At 48.8% G+C, this 18,146-nt stretch overlaps 1 protein-coding gene across 3 annotated transcripts in view; it reads left to right on the forward strand.

The window, feature by feature from the left end:
- Positions 1-18,146, forward strand: part of TGFA (transforming growth factor alpha) — a 90,451-nt gene that overhangs the window by 15,398 nt on the left and 56,907 nt on the right. For all 3 annotated transcript variants that reach the window (XM_033125486.1, XM_033125488.1, XM_033125487.1), the window contains exon 2: positions 15,283-15,336. In XM_033125486.1, coding sequence (XP_032981377.1) covers positions 15,283-15,336 — 54 coding nt within the window. The remainder of the gene's footprint in view (positions 1-15,282; positions 15,337-18,146) is intronic.

An 18,146-nucleotide genomic window follows, 5' to 3' on the forward strand; every position in this document is an offset into this window, starting at 1 on the left:
AAGGTTTTTGAAGACATTGATGTTTTCATTGGTCTTGAGAGTTGAACATGGCCTAGGAAGGTGAAGAGAAGGCAGGGGAATAGTAGAGGCAGAGACCGGGTGAAAAGAGGAGATCCCTGAAGGAATGAGGCCAAAGCACACCTCCCATGTTCCATCCTCACAAGTTCAGTGAGTCCTATCAGCTCTGATGATATTATATTCTGCATCTCACTTCTCACTTCCTCTCCTGCTACCCCTCTCATCTTTTACTTGGACTGCTGCAGTGGTCTCATCCCACTCCTCCAGTTTCCAGTCTTGCCTCTGTTGAGGTCTCTCCTGTGCTCAGTATCCCAAACAATCCTACTAACACATACATGAGGTGCTGTTGATCCTTTCCTCAAAACCTTCTAATAGCTGCCCAGCTTGGAATAAAATTCAGACTCCTAGCACTCCCCATGAGAGATGTCCGCCCTGGCATCTCTCCAGCCTCATTTCCCACCATTGTCCTGCTCCAGCCACACCAGCCTTCTTGTTCTTTCTTGAACAGGCTAAGTTCACTGCCACCACAGGACCTTTGCACTTGCTGTTTCTTTAGCTTTGGATGCCTTTCCCCCAGATATTTGCAGGACTGATTTGATTATTTCATTCAGGTCTCTGTTAGACGTCACCAGTTCAGAAAGGACATCCACAATGACTATCTATGTATCTACACACACACACCCATACACACACCCCTCCATTGTCTGCATTATTTCCTAGAGAACTATCATCACAGGAACGTTCTAATGGCATCTTACTCCAGGATGAAAGAACATAGATTCTACAAAGTCTTTATAAAACACCCCTGCTCAAATAGGAGTTTAAGTGTTGTCTTTGGTTCACACTCCCTAGACATCTCTGTGGAAGTGTCTGGTAGGTTTGCCTTGAAAGGAACTGAATTCATTTAGCAAGTATTGTTGAGAGCTGTCTATGTGTCAGGCGCTGTTCTGGGCACCAAGAAGACAGTGAACCAAAAAATACCATCTCTCCCCTGCCCCCACTTGCCCTCAAAAAGACAGAAAATAAACAAACAAGCATACAGTGAAATGCCAGGTTGTGGTAGTGCTGGGGCTGGGGAGCGAGCCGCTTGCTTCATTACCTGACGCATAGATTTTCACAGACAGATGATGATGGACATTTAAAAGGCCCCCAGTGCTGTCTTGTTCCTTTCCTGCCTGAAGTGTAAGAAAAGACAGGAAGCGAATGGAAAAGTTCTCTGTAACTGTAGCTTCATGTTGTTATGACAAAGGCGGTGTTTGACGCCCACTTGGGAGCCCACTCTTAGATGCAGCTGGAAGGTCAAGAAATTGGATGAAACATCCTTCTAGCAAGTCTTGAATTCTGCTCCGTCTCAGAGCTGACGGCAGCTGACAACAGATCGAAAATTGTATTCATAATGTGTCCTCAGCTGAGAGACAGTACATCTAGGAAACGTCATCTGTTTTACGTTCGAAGCCATAGAAGCAAGGCCTGTTGCCCTGACACCGAGATACTGGATATCTCCTTGGTTGTTTCAAAGACTGCTCAGATTCCTGACTGCCTGTCAGCCTCTCCATTGCAAGACTTCTCTACAAGACCCCTCACCTATTATTCGTTCCTTTCCTTCCCTCCCGCCCCCTCGCCTGCCTTCTCCCTGGCCTGTTTCCACAGGGAATATCCTTCCCCTCTGCTTCCTCTCATCTGACGTGCTCCCAGTTTGACAGGGAGGCGCAGGGTACATAGCGGCCCAGCCCAGTTACATCAGCCACTGACCAAAGCTGGTCATTGCTTCTCCTGGGAGCCACCGTCAATAAACGTTGGGTGAGCCCAGCCCTGCAACACATTTCACGACATATGAGAACTAAGTGTGCTTCTTGCCCTCTCTAAGTTTTCAGCTGGCTGGAATTCAAAGTAAGGGCTGTGAAGGCTGGCCGGGAAGCAAGCTTTGTTGCCTGTCTTTATACTCTGCCAAGCTGATGAGGCAGCAATGATGCCGAGAGCTGTGGGACTCTGTGGAAGGCTGCAAGTGTCTCCTCTGTATTCCCAGAAAAGTCTAACCCAACCAAGCTGCTTATGCCAGCTTGGCCTTCCTAGGAGAAGGACATTGTACTTGAACTTAGGGAAATAGAAAGACTGGAGAATTCAGAATATGGATAAAATAATTTGGCGTCCTAGTGTTGTGAATGTCATCAGCTGAGGGTTGTTTTTAATAGACTTTTTAAAGCGCAGTTTCAGGTTTATAGAAAAATTGAGCAGAAAGTGCTGAGTTCCCACATACTTCCTTACCCCTCCCCACACAATTTCCCGTATTATTAACATCTTGCTTTAATGTGGTACATTAGGAACAATTGGTGAACCAATATTGGTACATTATTATTATTCACTAAAGTTAATGTTGTTTAACTAAAGTTAAATGTAAACTAAAGCCCCTAGTTTACATTAGGATTTATTCTTTGTGTTGTGCATGCTATGAGTTTTGACAAATGTATAATGACATGTACGATGGATAACGACCACTAAGTGGATCATACAGAGTAGTTTCACTGCCCTAAAAACCCCTGTGCTCCACGTGTTCATCCCTCTTTCCCTCCTTTTCCCAAACTTCTGGCAACCGCTGATCTTTTTACTGTCTCCATGGTTTTGCCTTTTCCAGAATGTCATATGGTTGGAATCACATATAGTCATGGTCCATAGATTTTTCTGATTGTCTTCTTTCACTTAGTAATATGCACCTAAGTTTTCTCCATGTATTTTTGTGGCTTGATAGCTCATTTCTTTTAATTGCTGCATCATACTCCAGTGTCTGGATATGCAACAGTTTATCCATTCACCTACTGAAAGATGTCTCGATTACTTCCGAGTTCGGGCAATTATGAATGAAGCTACTATAAACACTTGTGTGCAGGTTTTTCTGCAGACATAAGTTTTCGATCATTTGGGTACATACCAAGAGCTCAATTGCTGGACCATGTGGTAAGACTATTTAGCAAGAAACCACCAAACTGTCCTCTAAAATGGCTATACCATTTCATCAGCTGGTTTTGGTTTCTATACCGCTTTTACGTAGAGGAGCCTACTTTTTCTAGGCAATGCTTCATAAATACGCTGAATGTGAATAATCCAAGACTTTTTTCTTGGGGCACTCCTACCTGGAACTTAGACTCATGTTTTCTTTCTGTCGTCCTCCTGTTCTTGCTAGAGTGAAACTGTGCTAGCAGAAAATATCCTCTTTTTCCTGCTCCCTCTGCTCTTGTGCTTCTCATCTCTACGCTGTCCCCCACCCCAAAAGTCAAAGAGGTCAATCAGGACAGGGAGCGGAGCATGGTTGGTCGGGGAGATCCCACTCCCATTTTCCCCAGGAAGGGCTACTGTGTCTTCCCCAGGTTTTTGTGTTCCTTTAAAGTGCTTTAAGTTGATACCACTAAACGGTCCCTGATGCTCTCCGCCCCAACACTGTAGGGATGGGCATACCTTATTTCTCACCAGTTTGTCTCAGTCATGAAACAAGACTCTTCTCGTACAACTAAGTGCTTTGGGGACATTCATGAACAGCTTTTCTACATGTGACTGGAAGAACTCGTGTTGGACCAAGGGAAATAGGTCAGAGACCCTAAAATCAGGCAGTGTACTGAGAGAGTGGAATATGTCACCTCTCCTGTCAGTTCCCTCTGTCTGGGGGCTCCTGGGAGTGTCTTTGGAACCCCATGACTGTAAAACACTGGGAGTGGGTTTGTCTGTGGCTTGTTGGTCTTGTTACTTTATAGGTAGGCTTCATGTTGTGCAACCCAAATACTTTGGGTTAATATAGAGACAGACAGACAGATGAACATGAGAAGGAATTACTGAATGGGGAAGGGATCATCCTAGTTAACTGAGGGCAGGCTGATCACCCTAGTTCCCCTGTGAGCTTCCCCCAAGACCATCTGCAAGGCTCTAACGAGTGGCCCTGCCTGTTCCTGTGACTGCCAGCTTGTTCCATTTCCCCTGGGTTTTGGGTGCTTCTGCCCATTCCTTTGGAGTCAGAATGATGTGTGATTGAAGGGACTTCCCCTGTTGGGGTCCAGAATTTCTCGACAGGTGCATAATGAGCATCCTACGCAGGACAAATTCTTGTGCATTGTAGTAATTCAGCATCCCAGCTCTCACGCACTAAATATCAGAAGTGCCCCTGAGTCATTGTGACAATCAGAAACTAACCGCACTGGTTTCTAGATGCTCCCTAGGAGACACTACCAGTAGTGAGAACCCCTGCGCTGGGGGTGGTCTGGTCAGGGTCTCCCAGTGAAAGGAGGTCAATCAAAGCTCCTCCTGCCCACTCCTCATCCCAGCCCTTTTCAGCAGCTGGTACCTGCACTGGTCACCCAGGCTCTTTCTTACCTACCCCCGCCTCTTCCGCCTCCTCCGACCCCTCACTTCCAGGGCCCGAAGAAAAGAACATAGACTTTATCCCACAGTCTGTAGTGTGATGTGGTTGAGAAATGTGGGGCTACAAGAACTTCCAGGTATTTTCCCCTTAACTCTTGAGAATCTATCGTTCTGGAAATGTGTCTCTTCTGTTTGAATCATTCTTCTCAATCAGTGGCCCTTCTCTAGTCAAATGAGCTCTCCACAGGGGCATTCTGTGGCCATGCCCCGAAACACAGAACACAGGCGGAGCCTGGCACTGCTGATTCGCATTCATGTGCCTCTGTCCCCTCTGCCCACCCTCACACCCCCAGCTCCAGGCTGATGCTGCGCTGATCTGAAATTCTGCCAAGTCACACTGGTATTTATCTTGGCCCAAACTCCAAACCTCACAGCACTTTCTGCAGGGTGGTTCTGGGGCTGTCTTGGGTAGAGTGGTAGGAAGGGGTGAGTTTGTCATCACCAGGCTATTCACATGGAGGAAATAGGGCAGAGGTCAAGGATTGCTTATATTTTACCTCCTCCCCACTCGTAGCCTACTTCCAAGCCGCTCGTGGTAAGAGATATATACATGTGGTCTCGTCAGAGCTGAGGAGTGGACACGGCTTTGTTGGTTCTCCTGAGAGACTAACTCTGCTGGTTTGAGGTCCATACAGCAAAGCCGCTGCTGACCCTAGGCCCAGAGGATGGCAATTCCACCACAAGGCCAGGGAAAGCTGAGGTGGGGCCAGTGGGGCTCCGTGAAGGGGGACGGGGTGGGTCACATGCAGTGGACTCTTCCAGCGCTGGCATTTGATTCCTGAATTTCCTGGTCTCTGCTCAGCTGGTTCAGAGTGCTGAGGGGCCGGGGTCCTGCAGATAGAGCTATTGTGTCTGCCACTTTATCCTGGCCTTGTTTTTAGTGTACTCCCCCTTCCCCCTCTGGGATTCTGGGAATGTCAAGCGTAGCTCTTTCCACAGGTACCTTGATGTCTCCACTCAGTGTCAGTCAGCTGGAACAGGGTTTCGGAGTGCCTCAGCTTGGCACAGCTCCTTGCGACCTCAGAACTCAGCCCTGGTAGAGCCTGTTAGTGATTCAGTGGCCGGGGAACTCCAGCTAGCCCGAGATACTTGCCCGGCTGCCCTGCAATCCCTGGACGGGGGCCCTCGGCCAGCCAGCCCAGAAGCAGGTCCTAAGGAAGAGGAAGTCTGACTCAGTACCAAGCCCTGGGTCCAGGTCTTTGATAAGGCTTTAATTCTGCAGAAGATATGACTACTGTGTCCTCACAACAACAACAAAAAGGGTGTAGCATAGATCGAGGTGGATGGGAGTGGTCACCGGGCCTTCACCCCGAGGAGAGACCCGGCACATCCTGATTAACTGATTCTTTGCTGAAGATATTTTGCCCCATATGCTTTTGGCTTCATTGGCAGGGGTCCTCTCAGACCACTACGTTAGCAGGCAGCGTTGTTCTGTAAGGCTTTGAAGTGGGTGGAGTGTTGCGGAGAGTGGAGAGGTGCAGAGGGACAGTGTGTTGCATCACCTTCCGGGCCTTCGAAACAAAGGTATTTCAACAGGGCAGCACTCACCTCCTCCTGCAAGGATCTCTGAGGCTTTTTTATTCAGCTCATTTATTTTTTGCATGATTTCCTAGAAGTCAAGAAGAACACACGTCACCTTCTTTTACAGCTGCGTTGCTTCTCTGCTGCCTTTGTATATGGTGTCAGCATTAATTAGGCCCTCGAGGCGAAAGAGCTCAAAGCATTTTGCAAATATTCTCATTTGCCCCTTGAAGTAGGGAAAGAAAGATAGTAATCGGTGCTCCTGAATCAGAGATGGTAGGAAATGAGGTCTGGGCAGAGAGAGGGCAGGACAGGGGAGACCCAGGAGAGTGAGTAGGTTGGGCTCTAGACCTGCCCTGATGCTGACAGGTATCAGGAGATGAAAGAGAATGCTGCCTGCTGGAGTGGTCAGGAGGGCCTCATGGGGGTGGGGGTGTGTGAAAAATCTCAGTAGGAGTGAGGTCAGAGCAGCAGGAGGGCTTTCCAGGCAGGAGAGAAGGAGTGTTTAGGAGACCTGGACCAGGTAGACACAATTGGATGGAACAAAGGGCTTGATGAGGGAGCATGGGAGATATTCATGGAAAAAAGGTTAAGTGTTTTGCTTCAGTTGTGTCTCCTCATCTAGATTGTAAACTTGTGGCCAGTCCTGCCTTTGCTTGAAGAGCCCCGGAGATGTAGTGCTCAGCAAACACTGGCTGACTGGCCAACCTGCTGCTCCAAGCCATTCAGTGAGCCGTACAGCCCTTGGCACACCCTCTGATTTCTCCTCCTTTGAGGTCCGTAGGTGCAAGACTTCCTGTTTTGTCATAAAGTTTTCAGAAAAGCCTACAGAATGAATGAAGGATCTGAAAATAAAACATTTCAGGGGTCATCTTATCAGCAAGCAAATAACTCAGGATCATCGTGGTATATGCCAGTTCAGCAGATGGACTCCAGGCTCACGAGGACGCACGCCTCTATGGTCCTCTCTCTATTGCAGGGGGAGACTAGTTAAAATGCATCTTCTGTTTCAAAATTGACATTAACTCACCACCCACCAAAATATGGTGCAGCCAGACATTTATCATGGAGTTCAGTATAAATAGTTTCCAAGAATTGGAAGGATTCTTCCTCAGGAAGAGTACGTTGCAGAAGTTGTGAGAGAAGGAGCTTTTCGTCCTTTGCTATCTCAGCAGCACCTAGAACGGTGTCTGCCATGTAGTGGGCACTCGGTAATCACCTGTTGAATGAATGAATGCCAGGTTTCAAGTGTTCATCTCCACTGAAGTCAGAATAAGAACCAAGACTTAAAGCTGTAGTTGGGGGCGTCTAGGATAGCCGTGAGGAAGGAATCCCTCAGGATCGGCTGGTTTTCCCATTCCCCCTGCAGCTGTTTCCAAGCGAGTGACCCCTTAGAGAAATTCAGTTGAACAATTAGGTGAGAGGCAGTATGACCAGTGTGAGGGTAGAGATGACTAAGACACGGTTCCTAACCACACTAGAGGGGAAGACAGAGAAGATGTGAAAACTTTCTAACTACAAGGCAGAATCAGATAAGGAGTACTCCAAGGAAATGATGATTTCTGACATTTGAGTGAGGCTTTGAGAGACAAATTTGATTCCCATGGGTAGAGGAAAAGTCATGCCAACTTGAGAGATCAACATCATATTAATGACAGCTCTCAATAATATCTACCATTTATGTGCCACTCAGTATATTACCGTACACGTTTCTCGTGTGTCCTCTCATTTCATCTTTATACTAACCCCGTGCAGGAGATGGATATCTTTATCTCTTTTTACAGTGAAGGAAACCAAGGCTCAGACAGCCAAGCAAATATCACACAGCTGCAAAGGCTTGAGTCAAGATCCTAGTGGTGTGAGCCCAAGGCACCAAGCTGTGAGTGAGGGCAGGTCGTGTGCAGGGGGAAAAGGGGACAGTGCCAGGCAGCTGGAGTCAGAGTGCCTGACGGGAGTGGGTGGGACCGACCGGGTCCTGCACCTTAAATCTCTGCTCAGGACATTGGACTGGGTTCTGTGAGTTGGGGACCCCACAGGGAGTTTAGAGGAAAGGAGTGCTATGGTCCAGCACACGTTCCGGGAAGGTCCCTCTGGCAGCAGGAGCAACGGTGAAAAAGCTGTTGGCAGGAAACCAGTTAGGCAACTATTGTGATAGCCCAGGAGAGATGAGGCCTGAATTGGAGCAGTAGCAGCAGGGATACAGGAGGATGGATGGGACGGACAGTGAGGAGGCAGGATGCGTAGGAGGCCTTGGCTTGGACACCAGGTAAAGGAGAGGGAGGGGTGGATGACGGCTGTCAGGTCTTCAGCCCCGCCCAGAAGCGAGGAGGAGGAGGTGAAACAGGTCAGGGGATGAGACTAGATGAAGTTATGTGTGAACATATGGTTTGAGGTGCAGGCCTCTGAAGAGTGGTGAGGGTTGGAGCTGGCGCTTGGGGCACAGAAGTGGGGGAAGTGTCTGTGGGAACGTGGGATCTGTGGTGCCTTTGGTAGCCCGTACTCATCTGCATTGTCTGAGTATGGATGATGCCATTTTCCCCTGACTTTGTGTCATTTCATTTCATCTTATTTACTCCTTACAGTAGCCTTGTGAAGACGTGTCATCCTTATTTACAAATGAGGACACTCAGGCTCACCGAGGTTAGATAAGGTAGCCAAGGTCTCACAGGTAAGGAGTGGCAGAGTCAGGATGTGAACCCAGGCCTGACATCAAGGCTCCTTTCTGTTCTGCCATAACAGACCCTGAGTCAGAATTAGAAAGTGGTAGAGGGCTGCAAGGTAGGCTCCCATCTGCCCATCTCGTCCACCTAAAGCTTCATTCTGAATACTTAATTTTCCCCATCCACATATTTATACAGAAGTAGTTGTGGAAAATACCTACGAGCATTCAGGTAGGACTGGCTTATTTTCCATGATGTCATAATCATGAGATATTGCCTTAGTCTCATCAAGTTGGACTTTGCTGCTTATGGCCACCCCATTAGGAAGGGCAGCTGAGGGCCCCAAGCTCACTGACCCAAGTGCATTCCCTCTTGGTTGATGAGCTTGCAATATATTATCAAGCCAACATCAAGACTATGTGGGAGGGGCAGCGGGTTAGCTCAGTTGGTTAGAGCGCGGTGCTCTTAGCAGCGGGGTTGCCGGTTCCATCCGCACATGGGCCCCTGTGAGCTGCGCCCTCCACAGCTAGACTGGAACCGTACTTGACTTGGAGCTGATGGGTCCTAGAAAAACACACTTAAAATAAATAAAAGCTTTTTAAAGCAGACTACATGGGAAATGTAGAGATGGAATATAGTGCTCACTTAGGTTTAGCTTTAGGATCTCTCCCATCTTCTGATATTTGATGTAAATTCCACACTAAGCTTGAAGACAAAATTACCATAAACTGAGCACACTTATGAAGACACACGCAGGCTTCATGTTGCCCGATCCTTGTTCAAGGCAGAGGGTCCAGAGCACAGGAAGAAGGCCAGTCAGTGGTACCCTGTGCTAGATGGTTGAGGAAGATGCACAGCCCTGTATCTTCACAGATGCTTGGAATTGAGGGACTGGGCAGATCTTCTTGCCCAACTCTGTCTTTTAAAGCTAACCCAAGATGGAGAGAGGTGAAGTGACTTGCTAGAGGTGACACCACTCATGGATGCCCCTAGTCTCTGGGCTTCCCATTAGCTGGGTTCCCAGCACATACTTGCCTTCTATCCAGGAGAGAGGAGGAGGAGGAGGTTTTTTTCTAGCATGTCTGTGTTCTTTGGCTGTACCTCACAGAGTCAGAGGAAGCAAAGTGGGGCCAACTGGGCCCTGTAACATGAGCCTGTAATATTTGTCACTTACAAGCTGGATGACCCTGGGCCGGTAACTTCAAATCCTGCACTTTTACTTTCTTACCTCTAAAATGGGAGTGTAATGGTACCTACGTCCTAGGACTTGTTTGGGTATTGAATGAGACAACACAGGGCACGTAATAAAGGCTCAAGTAAATGTTGCTGCTAATCACTGATGACGCCATCAGCCACAGTGACAATCCTATGGCTGAACACTGCAGGGAGGGAGCTCGGGACCCCAATCGGGTTCCAGTGGTCTGTCCAGCACTGTCTGCCACTGGCAGAGAAATCATCCTGGTTAACTTGTCCCATGTCACAGCTGTGTTTGGGTCAGGTCAGGACCTCACTTTTGTGGGTTTGGAACTAAAAGCTGCCCCCTCCCTGCGTAGTTGGTTTCTTTGCTTTGTGTGTCAGGACCTGCCACCTGAAACACAACACTAACCGTTCCACATACTGTTCTCGTTAAGACTTTGTCCTTGGGTAACAGGGTCCTGCCTGTGTTTTGAAAGCAGTGGTCCAGATGCTGGGACGGGGACAGAAAGAACCCTCTGTCCCATGAGCCCATTTGCCCAAGGAGGCTCGTTCCCATGTCACGTATTTCTAAACTCTGCTTGCTGCCCCAGAGTTTTCCTAATCCCGTCTGGCCAGTTCCTCCACAAATTCCTCTGCAGCTTTGCCTGACATCCGCTGAGGCGAGTGTCACTGGAGACTATAAGCAGGGGCAAATGTGAACTGTCACCTCCTCCTTGGAGAGAAACCACATCCTCTCTGAGGGCAGGCCTCCCTGCACTGGGGTGATGGGGGCTGCCGTGCTGCTCTCGGTCATAGCATTTATGGATATTGTCTCCTGGTCCTCCCCGCTTCCCCACTTGCCTCTACCTGCAGTGTCTTCCCTTTTTCTTTCTTCCTAATCAGTTCTTACCCTGCAACCAACATTTTCACCTGGCTATCAAAACCTCTTGCATTTAAAAGTACTGATAAAGTCATACAATATTGCAATTTCTGCTGTGCAGTTAAAATCCTGCCATGTTTGCAGATGAAGTTTCATGTTGGGATATGAGAGCTAAGGGAAGAGGCCTTCGAGCCTGTACCAGCAGGCCCTGGGTTCCGGGTGACCCATTTACCCGTATGTTTGTCTCACATGGCTGTCCCATGGCTATCCCCTGCGGACCTCGTGCTGAGTTGTAGGATTCTCACCTTCTAGGTACCACCCACCACTTCCTGAGCTCCTAGCTCTGTCCCTTATGACCCCCCAACCCCAAACATGGTAGGAGAGGAAGGGGGGATCCTGGCCGCCGCCAAACACCCACACTACTTTCTGCCTCTCCCTTGCCTGACTCCTGCCCCTGCTGCCTGCATTAGTTCATTACCCATATGCCTTTCCTGACTACCTCCTCTAAATCCAGGGCATCCTTCATCCAAAAGGACCTGCTGTAACCCTCTCTGCATCCTCCCCACATCTCCCTGACACCAAAACCTCCTTCACCCCTTCACTCAGGAAGCCTGGTTCAGGGGTTCCAAAATGGATGAGATGTGGAACTCTTGAGTTTCCTCAGGGGATAGCTGATTCACACAGTGGAGTAGTAGCAGCCTGGGAGCAAACACTGAGTGCTGCAGAGGTCAGAACTGAGCATGGTCAACTCTGCTGGGCCGACCAGGGGATGCTTTGCTGAGTGTCCACAGAGGAGACGGTTGAAGACACAGCCTGGGTCCCAATCCCGTGCTTGAGCAAGGGCATACACGGAGGGGTTGCGGGGGGCTCCCTGCTCTGTGGTCCAGGGGAGATGATTGCCCAGCACCTCTCAACAGCATTTTCCATTCACACACCAGTGAATGGGTTTCACAATGGCTCCATTCTGTGAACTCACGAAATAAGCTAGCCTCTCTTTTGACATGCTTCCTGCTTGAAATTCTTATTGCCTTCCAAACAGCTGAATTATAAGCACTGCAACCCTTGTCTTTCCTTGAGGGCAGGCCTGGGTTCCCACTTTACTTGCGGTGGGGGGTAGGGGTGGGGGGGGATCAGCCATTCATAAGGTTTTGCTTCCATCGTGTGTGGTTTTCCCCTCACCAACACCCCCCTCCCCTGCCCCCACGCACACACTTTTTTTCTGAAGTCCACAATCCAGGATTCCCATCTTTGGAACTAGTTAAACAGAAATGGGATGCTGGCAGGAGCAGCCTAAAGGGATTCCTGCCCCAAAGGGCTGGCTGGGTGGCCTGTGGCAGGCGAGCTCCAGCTTTGAAACTCAGGTGAGAGGAGCATGTGGCTGCAGCCGCAAGCCTCCATCTGAACTGTGTGTTGTCTCTCTGGAGCCACTGCTATCCTGGGGCTGTGCTGTCCCCACACAGGTGCTCCAGGGAAGGGTTTCCTGTGTTTCTACCGAGGCTCAGAGCCTGCCAAGGCCACATGTTTCTGGAAAGCCTTCACAGAGCCCAGCTTTCCAAGCACAGGTGTGGGACTGGCATTCTGGGCACCTGGGCTTACGCAGATGGGGCAGTTGGGGGTCTGGATATTCACACCCTTGCCCCTCAGGAGACTTTGCTCATAGTAGGGGAATTGTAAGCAGTGGGAAATCCCAAGAGGCAACAGACGTGGCTTCTGGAAGAGAGGGATCGAGCCTCACTGCCAGGCATGCTGAATCTATTTTTTGAACTCGTTTGGGGGGTTGTAACTGATGAGTACACACCTACCAGGGTGTCATGACAGGCTGTGGTCAGAAGGACTGTTGTGTGGTGTGGTAATTAAACACTGTCTTGGGCATAGGAGTTGGACGGACTGGAGTTTGAATTTGGCTGCAGGAGCTTGGGCACATTTCTTAACCTCTCTAAGTCTCAGTTTCCTCACCTGTAAAATCACATGTTTCCACAGGCTGGACCAGAAGGCCAGAGGTTGAGAGGTGCCTATATCATAAGTATTATGAGGACCACATCAGATAATGCATGTAAAAGTGCTGGGCCAGGAACTGGTACATGCCCACTAAGTGGTACCCACCCACCTGAGAAGTGAAAGAAGCCTGGCCCCTGGTTTTTGTTCTGAGACCCTCTTAGAGAGCTCACCACGTAGTAAAGGGAAGGTGGAGGCCTCACTTCTCACCACAGAGCCTCAAGTGAGGTTGTGTCTAAATCAAGCCCCGGCACTAGGAAATCTTTTACCATGGGAATGACAGGGTACAGAAAGGAACTATTCTTCTCATATTGCTCAAATTGTGAATAAAAACCCAGTGTCTTTCATCTGTGGAACGTGTTGGTTTTGCAAACTCTGATTAGTTCCCAAAATACCTTTGTGATAGGTCACTGGTAAGGAACAGAGGGGACGAAGTAACAGGCTGGGGGAGTGGCCCCTCCATATGCCTTAGAGAGACTATCAACTCTGTGCTCCATCCCGGCTGCTGTGGGACAGTATTTGCTTTCTTGTCTTAGTTTTCTTCAAGCAGAGGTCAACATGGATCCCGGGAACTGTAATGACTGTACTTCTGCCAGCTTACAGAATATGGGGCTGGGGCGGGAGGTGGCAAGATCATTTATTCATTCATTCAGGGACAGATTGTGACAGGGCAGTGGCACTTCCTATCGAGAAGTATGACAGCCTCATGTCATCCTTTATGTTACTACAAGTCACAGGCTGATTTTGGCCCAGAGTGGTTTGTGGCCATGCCAGCAAAGTCAGAGTGTGACAGGTCCCCAGCCAACAGTGTGGAACCACTAAGAAAGACTCTTCCTGGCTTTGGCAGGAAGGTCTCACGTTAACGCTTGGTGTGTGCATTACAAACTCAGCCTTTCACCTATGACCAGGGGAACCCTAAGAGCCGTGCTCCCAAAATGAGTGTCTACTGAGCAGCAAGAAAGAATTGCCCAGGAAAGACATGGGGATTTTACTAATTTTTCTCTCCTTGCCCCCTGCTCCAGCCCAAATATCTGGTTCAGGACTCCGTGGGAGCCTTGGGGACATCCACGCTAGGCCTCCAGGAAAAGCAGCCAGAAGTGTTTGTGATGTTTCTCCTTTCAAAGGCCTAGAAGAAAGTCATGAGCATGATTGCTTTATTTGTTCTAAGTGTGCTTCTCTCTTAAGAGTCAAGGGCTTCTATGTCTACGCCCTGAGTGAAAGGGGAAAGGAGCCGTCACAACCAACATGGCAGCATTTGTCTGGTCCTGTGCAGTGCAGGGTCACAGCCAAGAACTCGGCTTGTTTTCTGGGTGACTGGATTCATCTGCCTTTCAGGCTAACCTGCAGGTGGCCCAGCCTCTGCGTGGCCACCGTGGCATCTTTTTGCATTTCAGTTTTAGGAAGTCATTCTAATTTCGTTCATGCTGATTGCATAACTCAAAAGAGGTTCCTTCTTCACTGGAAATTTGCTGTGGTGTTTCCAGAAACCTCTGATACTGTAACGTGAGGGCACATAAGGTCACCCACTGGCCGGGGCGGGTGGCTTCATGGGCGTGCGACCTGTATGGTTGCAGAGTCTCACGCTGAGATGGACCCCGAGCTAGGGGTTAATGCTGTGTCGTTGCCGTCTTGAAATTTTTCATAGTTTTATCTTTGACTTTGTATCTTTAAGTGAAGTCCAGTGGGTCAGTGGAGTGTGTGCCAGGGGCACATGACCCCACCTCCTGTCACCTTCCCCCTCCCCTGGGTGGGTTCTCACCCCTGCAACACTCCAATCCTGGCAGGGCCTGAACACAAGAAAAGTTGGGGTTAGGTGCATGCACCCCACGGCATCTAAGGGCAGGGCTTGGTGGCAGCTGTCCCCATCCTGGGAGGACAGCTCCACAGCCTGTTTAGTGGGTAACTAGATAGGCACGAGCCTCTCCCCAAGCCCTGAGCCAGGTACCTAGTACATCCTGACACTGAGGTTGTAATACCCTTGGGAGTGACCTGTGTGCCTCTCGTTGGGGTGCCTGATTCCTGGACAAAGAAACGCCTGACTAGACTTCCCTGTCCCCAGCTGGGTCATGACACATCTGTCCAGCTGCTGGTCGGAGAGGAAAGCCAGCAGTCAGTAGTCGCATGTGCACTTGCACACTTTGCTGCCGGGGCCCCCTGTGTCTTGAGAGGCTGTGCTCACCTTGCCATCATCCTCATACTTCAAAGAGAAAAATGATATAAGCAGCACATAAAAAGCATCATGACATGCACGACAATGTGAATGTACTTAATGCCACTGAACTGTACACTTAAAATGTTAAAATAGTAAGTTTTACATATATTTCACCACAATAAATATATTTATAAGGTTTTCAAAAACAAAAACAAGAAAACACCATGACAGGTGGAGAGAGACCATGGAAGACAGGAAACGTTATCGTTAGTACCTTTAATGGCACTGTTTTCCTGCTTTTTGCACAAGGGATCCCACATTTTCATGTTGCACTGAGCCCCCCAATTATGTAGCCAAGCCTGCCTGCTGGCCACCTTGTAAAACCACCCAGTCTTTATCTTTCCAGAGGCCTGCCCTCGAATCCTAGAAGTCATGTGCTGAGTTGACTCTTACTTTTCTTTTTTTCCCCCCAACAGGTCTTTTGTTGGCTGTGTGCCAGGCTCTGGAGAACACCACCTCTGCCCTGAGTGGTAAGTCCTGTCCCCTCATCCCCTCTGTGTGGGATGGTGGGCGTGGGGGGAGGGAAGGGAGTAGACTCTGGCTCGTTCATGGAGCCTGCGCTCTAAGCTTCCTTCTAGGGCTCCTGCCTGCTGAGCTCATGCACGGCTATCCCCTGAGTCCTCTCTGCCCTCTGTCCCAGTGGCCAAGGTCATGCTCTGGGGAGATCTTAACTGCAGGCCCATGGGAACTGTGCCCTGTTTGCTCAGGGCTCACCCTCTCCCATGTCTCTCCTTAGACAATCAGCGTAGGCAAGGGTGCTGGAAAACAGAGTCTGCAGGACCCGAGAGCTCGGGACCGTCCCATTTTCCTAGCTCATGTCATAATCCATCTAAAGAAGAGCCCAGATTTCTGAACCCTTTTATCTGCTTCAGCCTGGTGATCTGTGTTTCATTATTTCCTGGTTTACCTTTTGACATTTGTACTGATATTTTCCTTACTTCATTTTGAAGATCGTAGAGAATAGATTGGAGAATTTGGGAAATGTAGGAGGCAAACCACTCATGGTTAGAGTAGTACAAAAGCATCACTGTTACAGTTGCACAGCGCTTTTAGCCTTTGTCTATGTGAACGGATATTTTTATACAATTAGTCATGGTGAGGAAAATATCGTGATTCTTGCTTTTTAAATTCAAGGTTTGGAGTTGTGCTTTGTCCATGTTGCTAGAAAGTCTTAAAATGTATCCTTTTAAAATGCCATGATGCTCCGTTAAAATGGGCATGTGTTGTTGCATCAAGCATTCCCCATTGGATGTTGATGTTGCCTCCAGTTTAAGTAATGATGCTGTATCTTCATGCCTAGAAGCTTTTTCCTGCTTTTGGATTATTTCCTTAGGATACATCTCCAGGAGCAAGAATAAATATACTTAGGACCCTTGGTACAAATTGCCAAATAGCTTTGCGAGTGAATTTGAGCTGATTATTACACGAGGCAGGGATGTCTAGGCCCAGTTTCACTGTTCCCTCGCTGACACAGGTTAGGCTCCTTCTGTTACTTCAGAGGCCCCCGATCTGTCTCTGTCTCCCTAGTTATCTCCTGGCAGTTTCACTACAGGGGGTGGGTGCTTCTTATGTATTCATAAGTTCTCTAATCAACCACATGCTATCCTGGTACTTCGTTCTTCTGCTCCGCTAGACCTTTCCCTCCAAACACACCAGAGGTGATGCTGCCACTTCCACGAGTTACCACTGCTTCTGTGGCTTCACCGTCTCCCCTTGGAGCTGTTACGCATTTGAACCCTTAAGGTGTCCGAGCCACTTTATGGTGCAGGATGCCACAGAAGAAAATGCCTCCCTTCTGTGTTACGCTTTGTTGGGGCTTGGGGTGTAACGGTGTATCCTTCCCAGAGCAGGGCTTCTGGGGCCCAGGGCCTACCAGAGTTTTCATAAAGCAGTTCTTTCACCTTTGAATTACCTCCCACATCATAAAGGGCTTGGATATGAATATATGGGGAGGGGGATTGCTTAGTGACTCCCCCGTGCTGTTCTCAGAATTGTCCTACGATTCACCCTCCAGGTGTATCCTCAGCCCCTCCTGGTCCTCACTGGAGGGCCTGGTAGGTAAAGGTATCACTTGCAGGTAACAGGTTGCAAGCATGGCACTTGCTGATGCTACCATCCGTGGGGAAAGGGTACTTCTGGTTATTTTACCCCTCCTTCCAGTCACTATCCAGTCACACAGACAAGAAAGTCCTAGGGGTGTTGTACTTGACCCTATTCCTTTAGGTATGGCTCCTGCCAAGGCGCTTTGGGGTTTCACAGTCCCCTGGGCAGACATGGGAAGACCTGCTACATTTATCCAGAAATGACTTGCTACAGTGGTGAAAACCTCTGTTCCATCTTTCTTTTCTGGACTTACTTCTGTGAGAATGTCTCTGATATGAACAAGTACCTGAGGTCTACTTTCCTCATGACGTATGTTCAGGAAACAGTAGTTGTGCCCTGCTATGGTGCACATTACCCAGTAACAGGCAGAGTGCCACCCTGTGGCCCAACGTGGTGGGGGAGAGTAGGAGCAGTGCCACAACTTCTATTGTCCAGGGGGCTTTGGGGCCTTGGAGTTGGTTGGTGTTCTGTGGAGAAGGGAAGTGAGCTGCCTGTCTGGCCTCTGTCATAATCTCTAATTGATGGGTTCCTGAGCTATGGGACTTGTGCCCAGAGAGGTCAATGGACTAGCTCTTTCCATTTTTACTTATTCTTTTCCCTGCCTCATTGGACCCAGACATGAATCCAGAGAGGTTCTGGGCTAGGAAACAAGTCCAAAGTGTGATGATTGTGTCATAACCACTCCTCCAAGGGAGAGGGCTTTGAGACTGAATCAGGCTTGTTTGCTTAACTTTCTCTACCTCTAGGGGGACTTTCCTGTCCCCTAGAAGACTCCTTAGGCCCTGGTAGGCCTTGACAACCACCAGCCCTACTCTGTCCTCACCAGACATGGCTGAAATCCTGTGGTGGGAACAGCTCAAACTGGGGACCAGCTCCACCAACCATACTCACTACCCCAGTACCGGAATATGTGTGTGTGTGTGTTTAACTCTTGGCTAATTCAGTAAGTAGAACTATCTGTTAGTATTCACTATGGAAACCTTCATACATAGAAGAGAAATAACAGTGAAATGCGTTCCCACGCACCCATCATCCAGCTTCAACAATTAGCATCACTCTGTCGTTTTTCTTTCATCTCTTCTCTTTTTGATTTTTCCCTTTGCTGGGATGATTTAAAGCCAAGCCCATTTCCCTTGTGTATATTACTTACATCCAACAGGTAAGGACTTTGAAAACA

Source organism: Rhinolophus ferrumequinum, chromosome 13 (genome assembly GCF_004115265.2).
Source record: "Rhinolophus ferrumequinum isolate MPI-CBG mRhiFer1 chromosome 13, mRhiFer1_v1.p, whole genome shotgun sequence".
Taxonomy (NCBI): Eukaryota; Metazoa; Chordata; class Mammalia; order Chiroptera; family Rhinolophidae; genus Rhinolophus; species Rhinolophus ferrumequinum.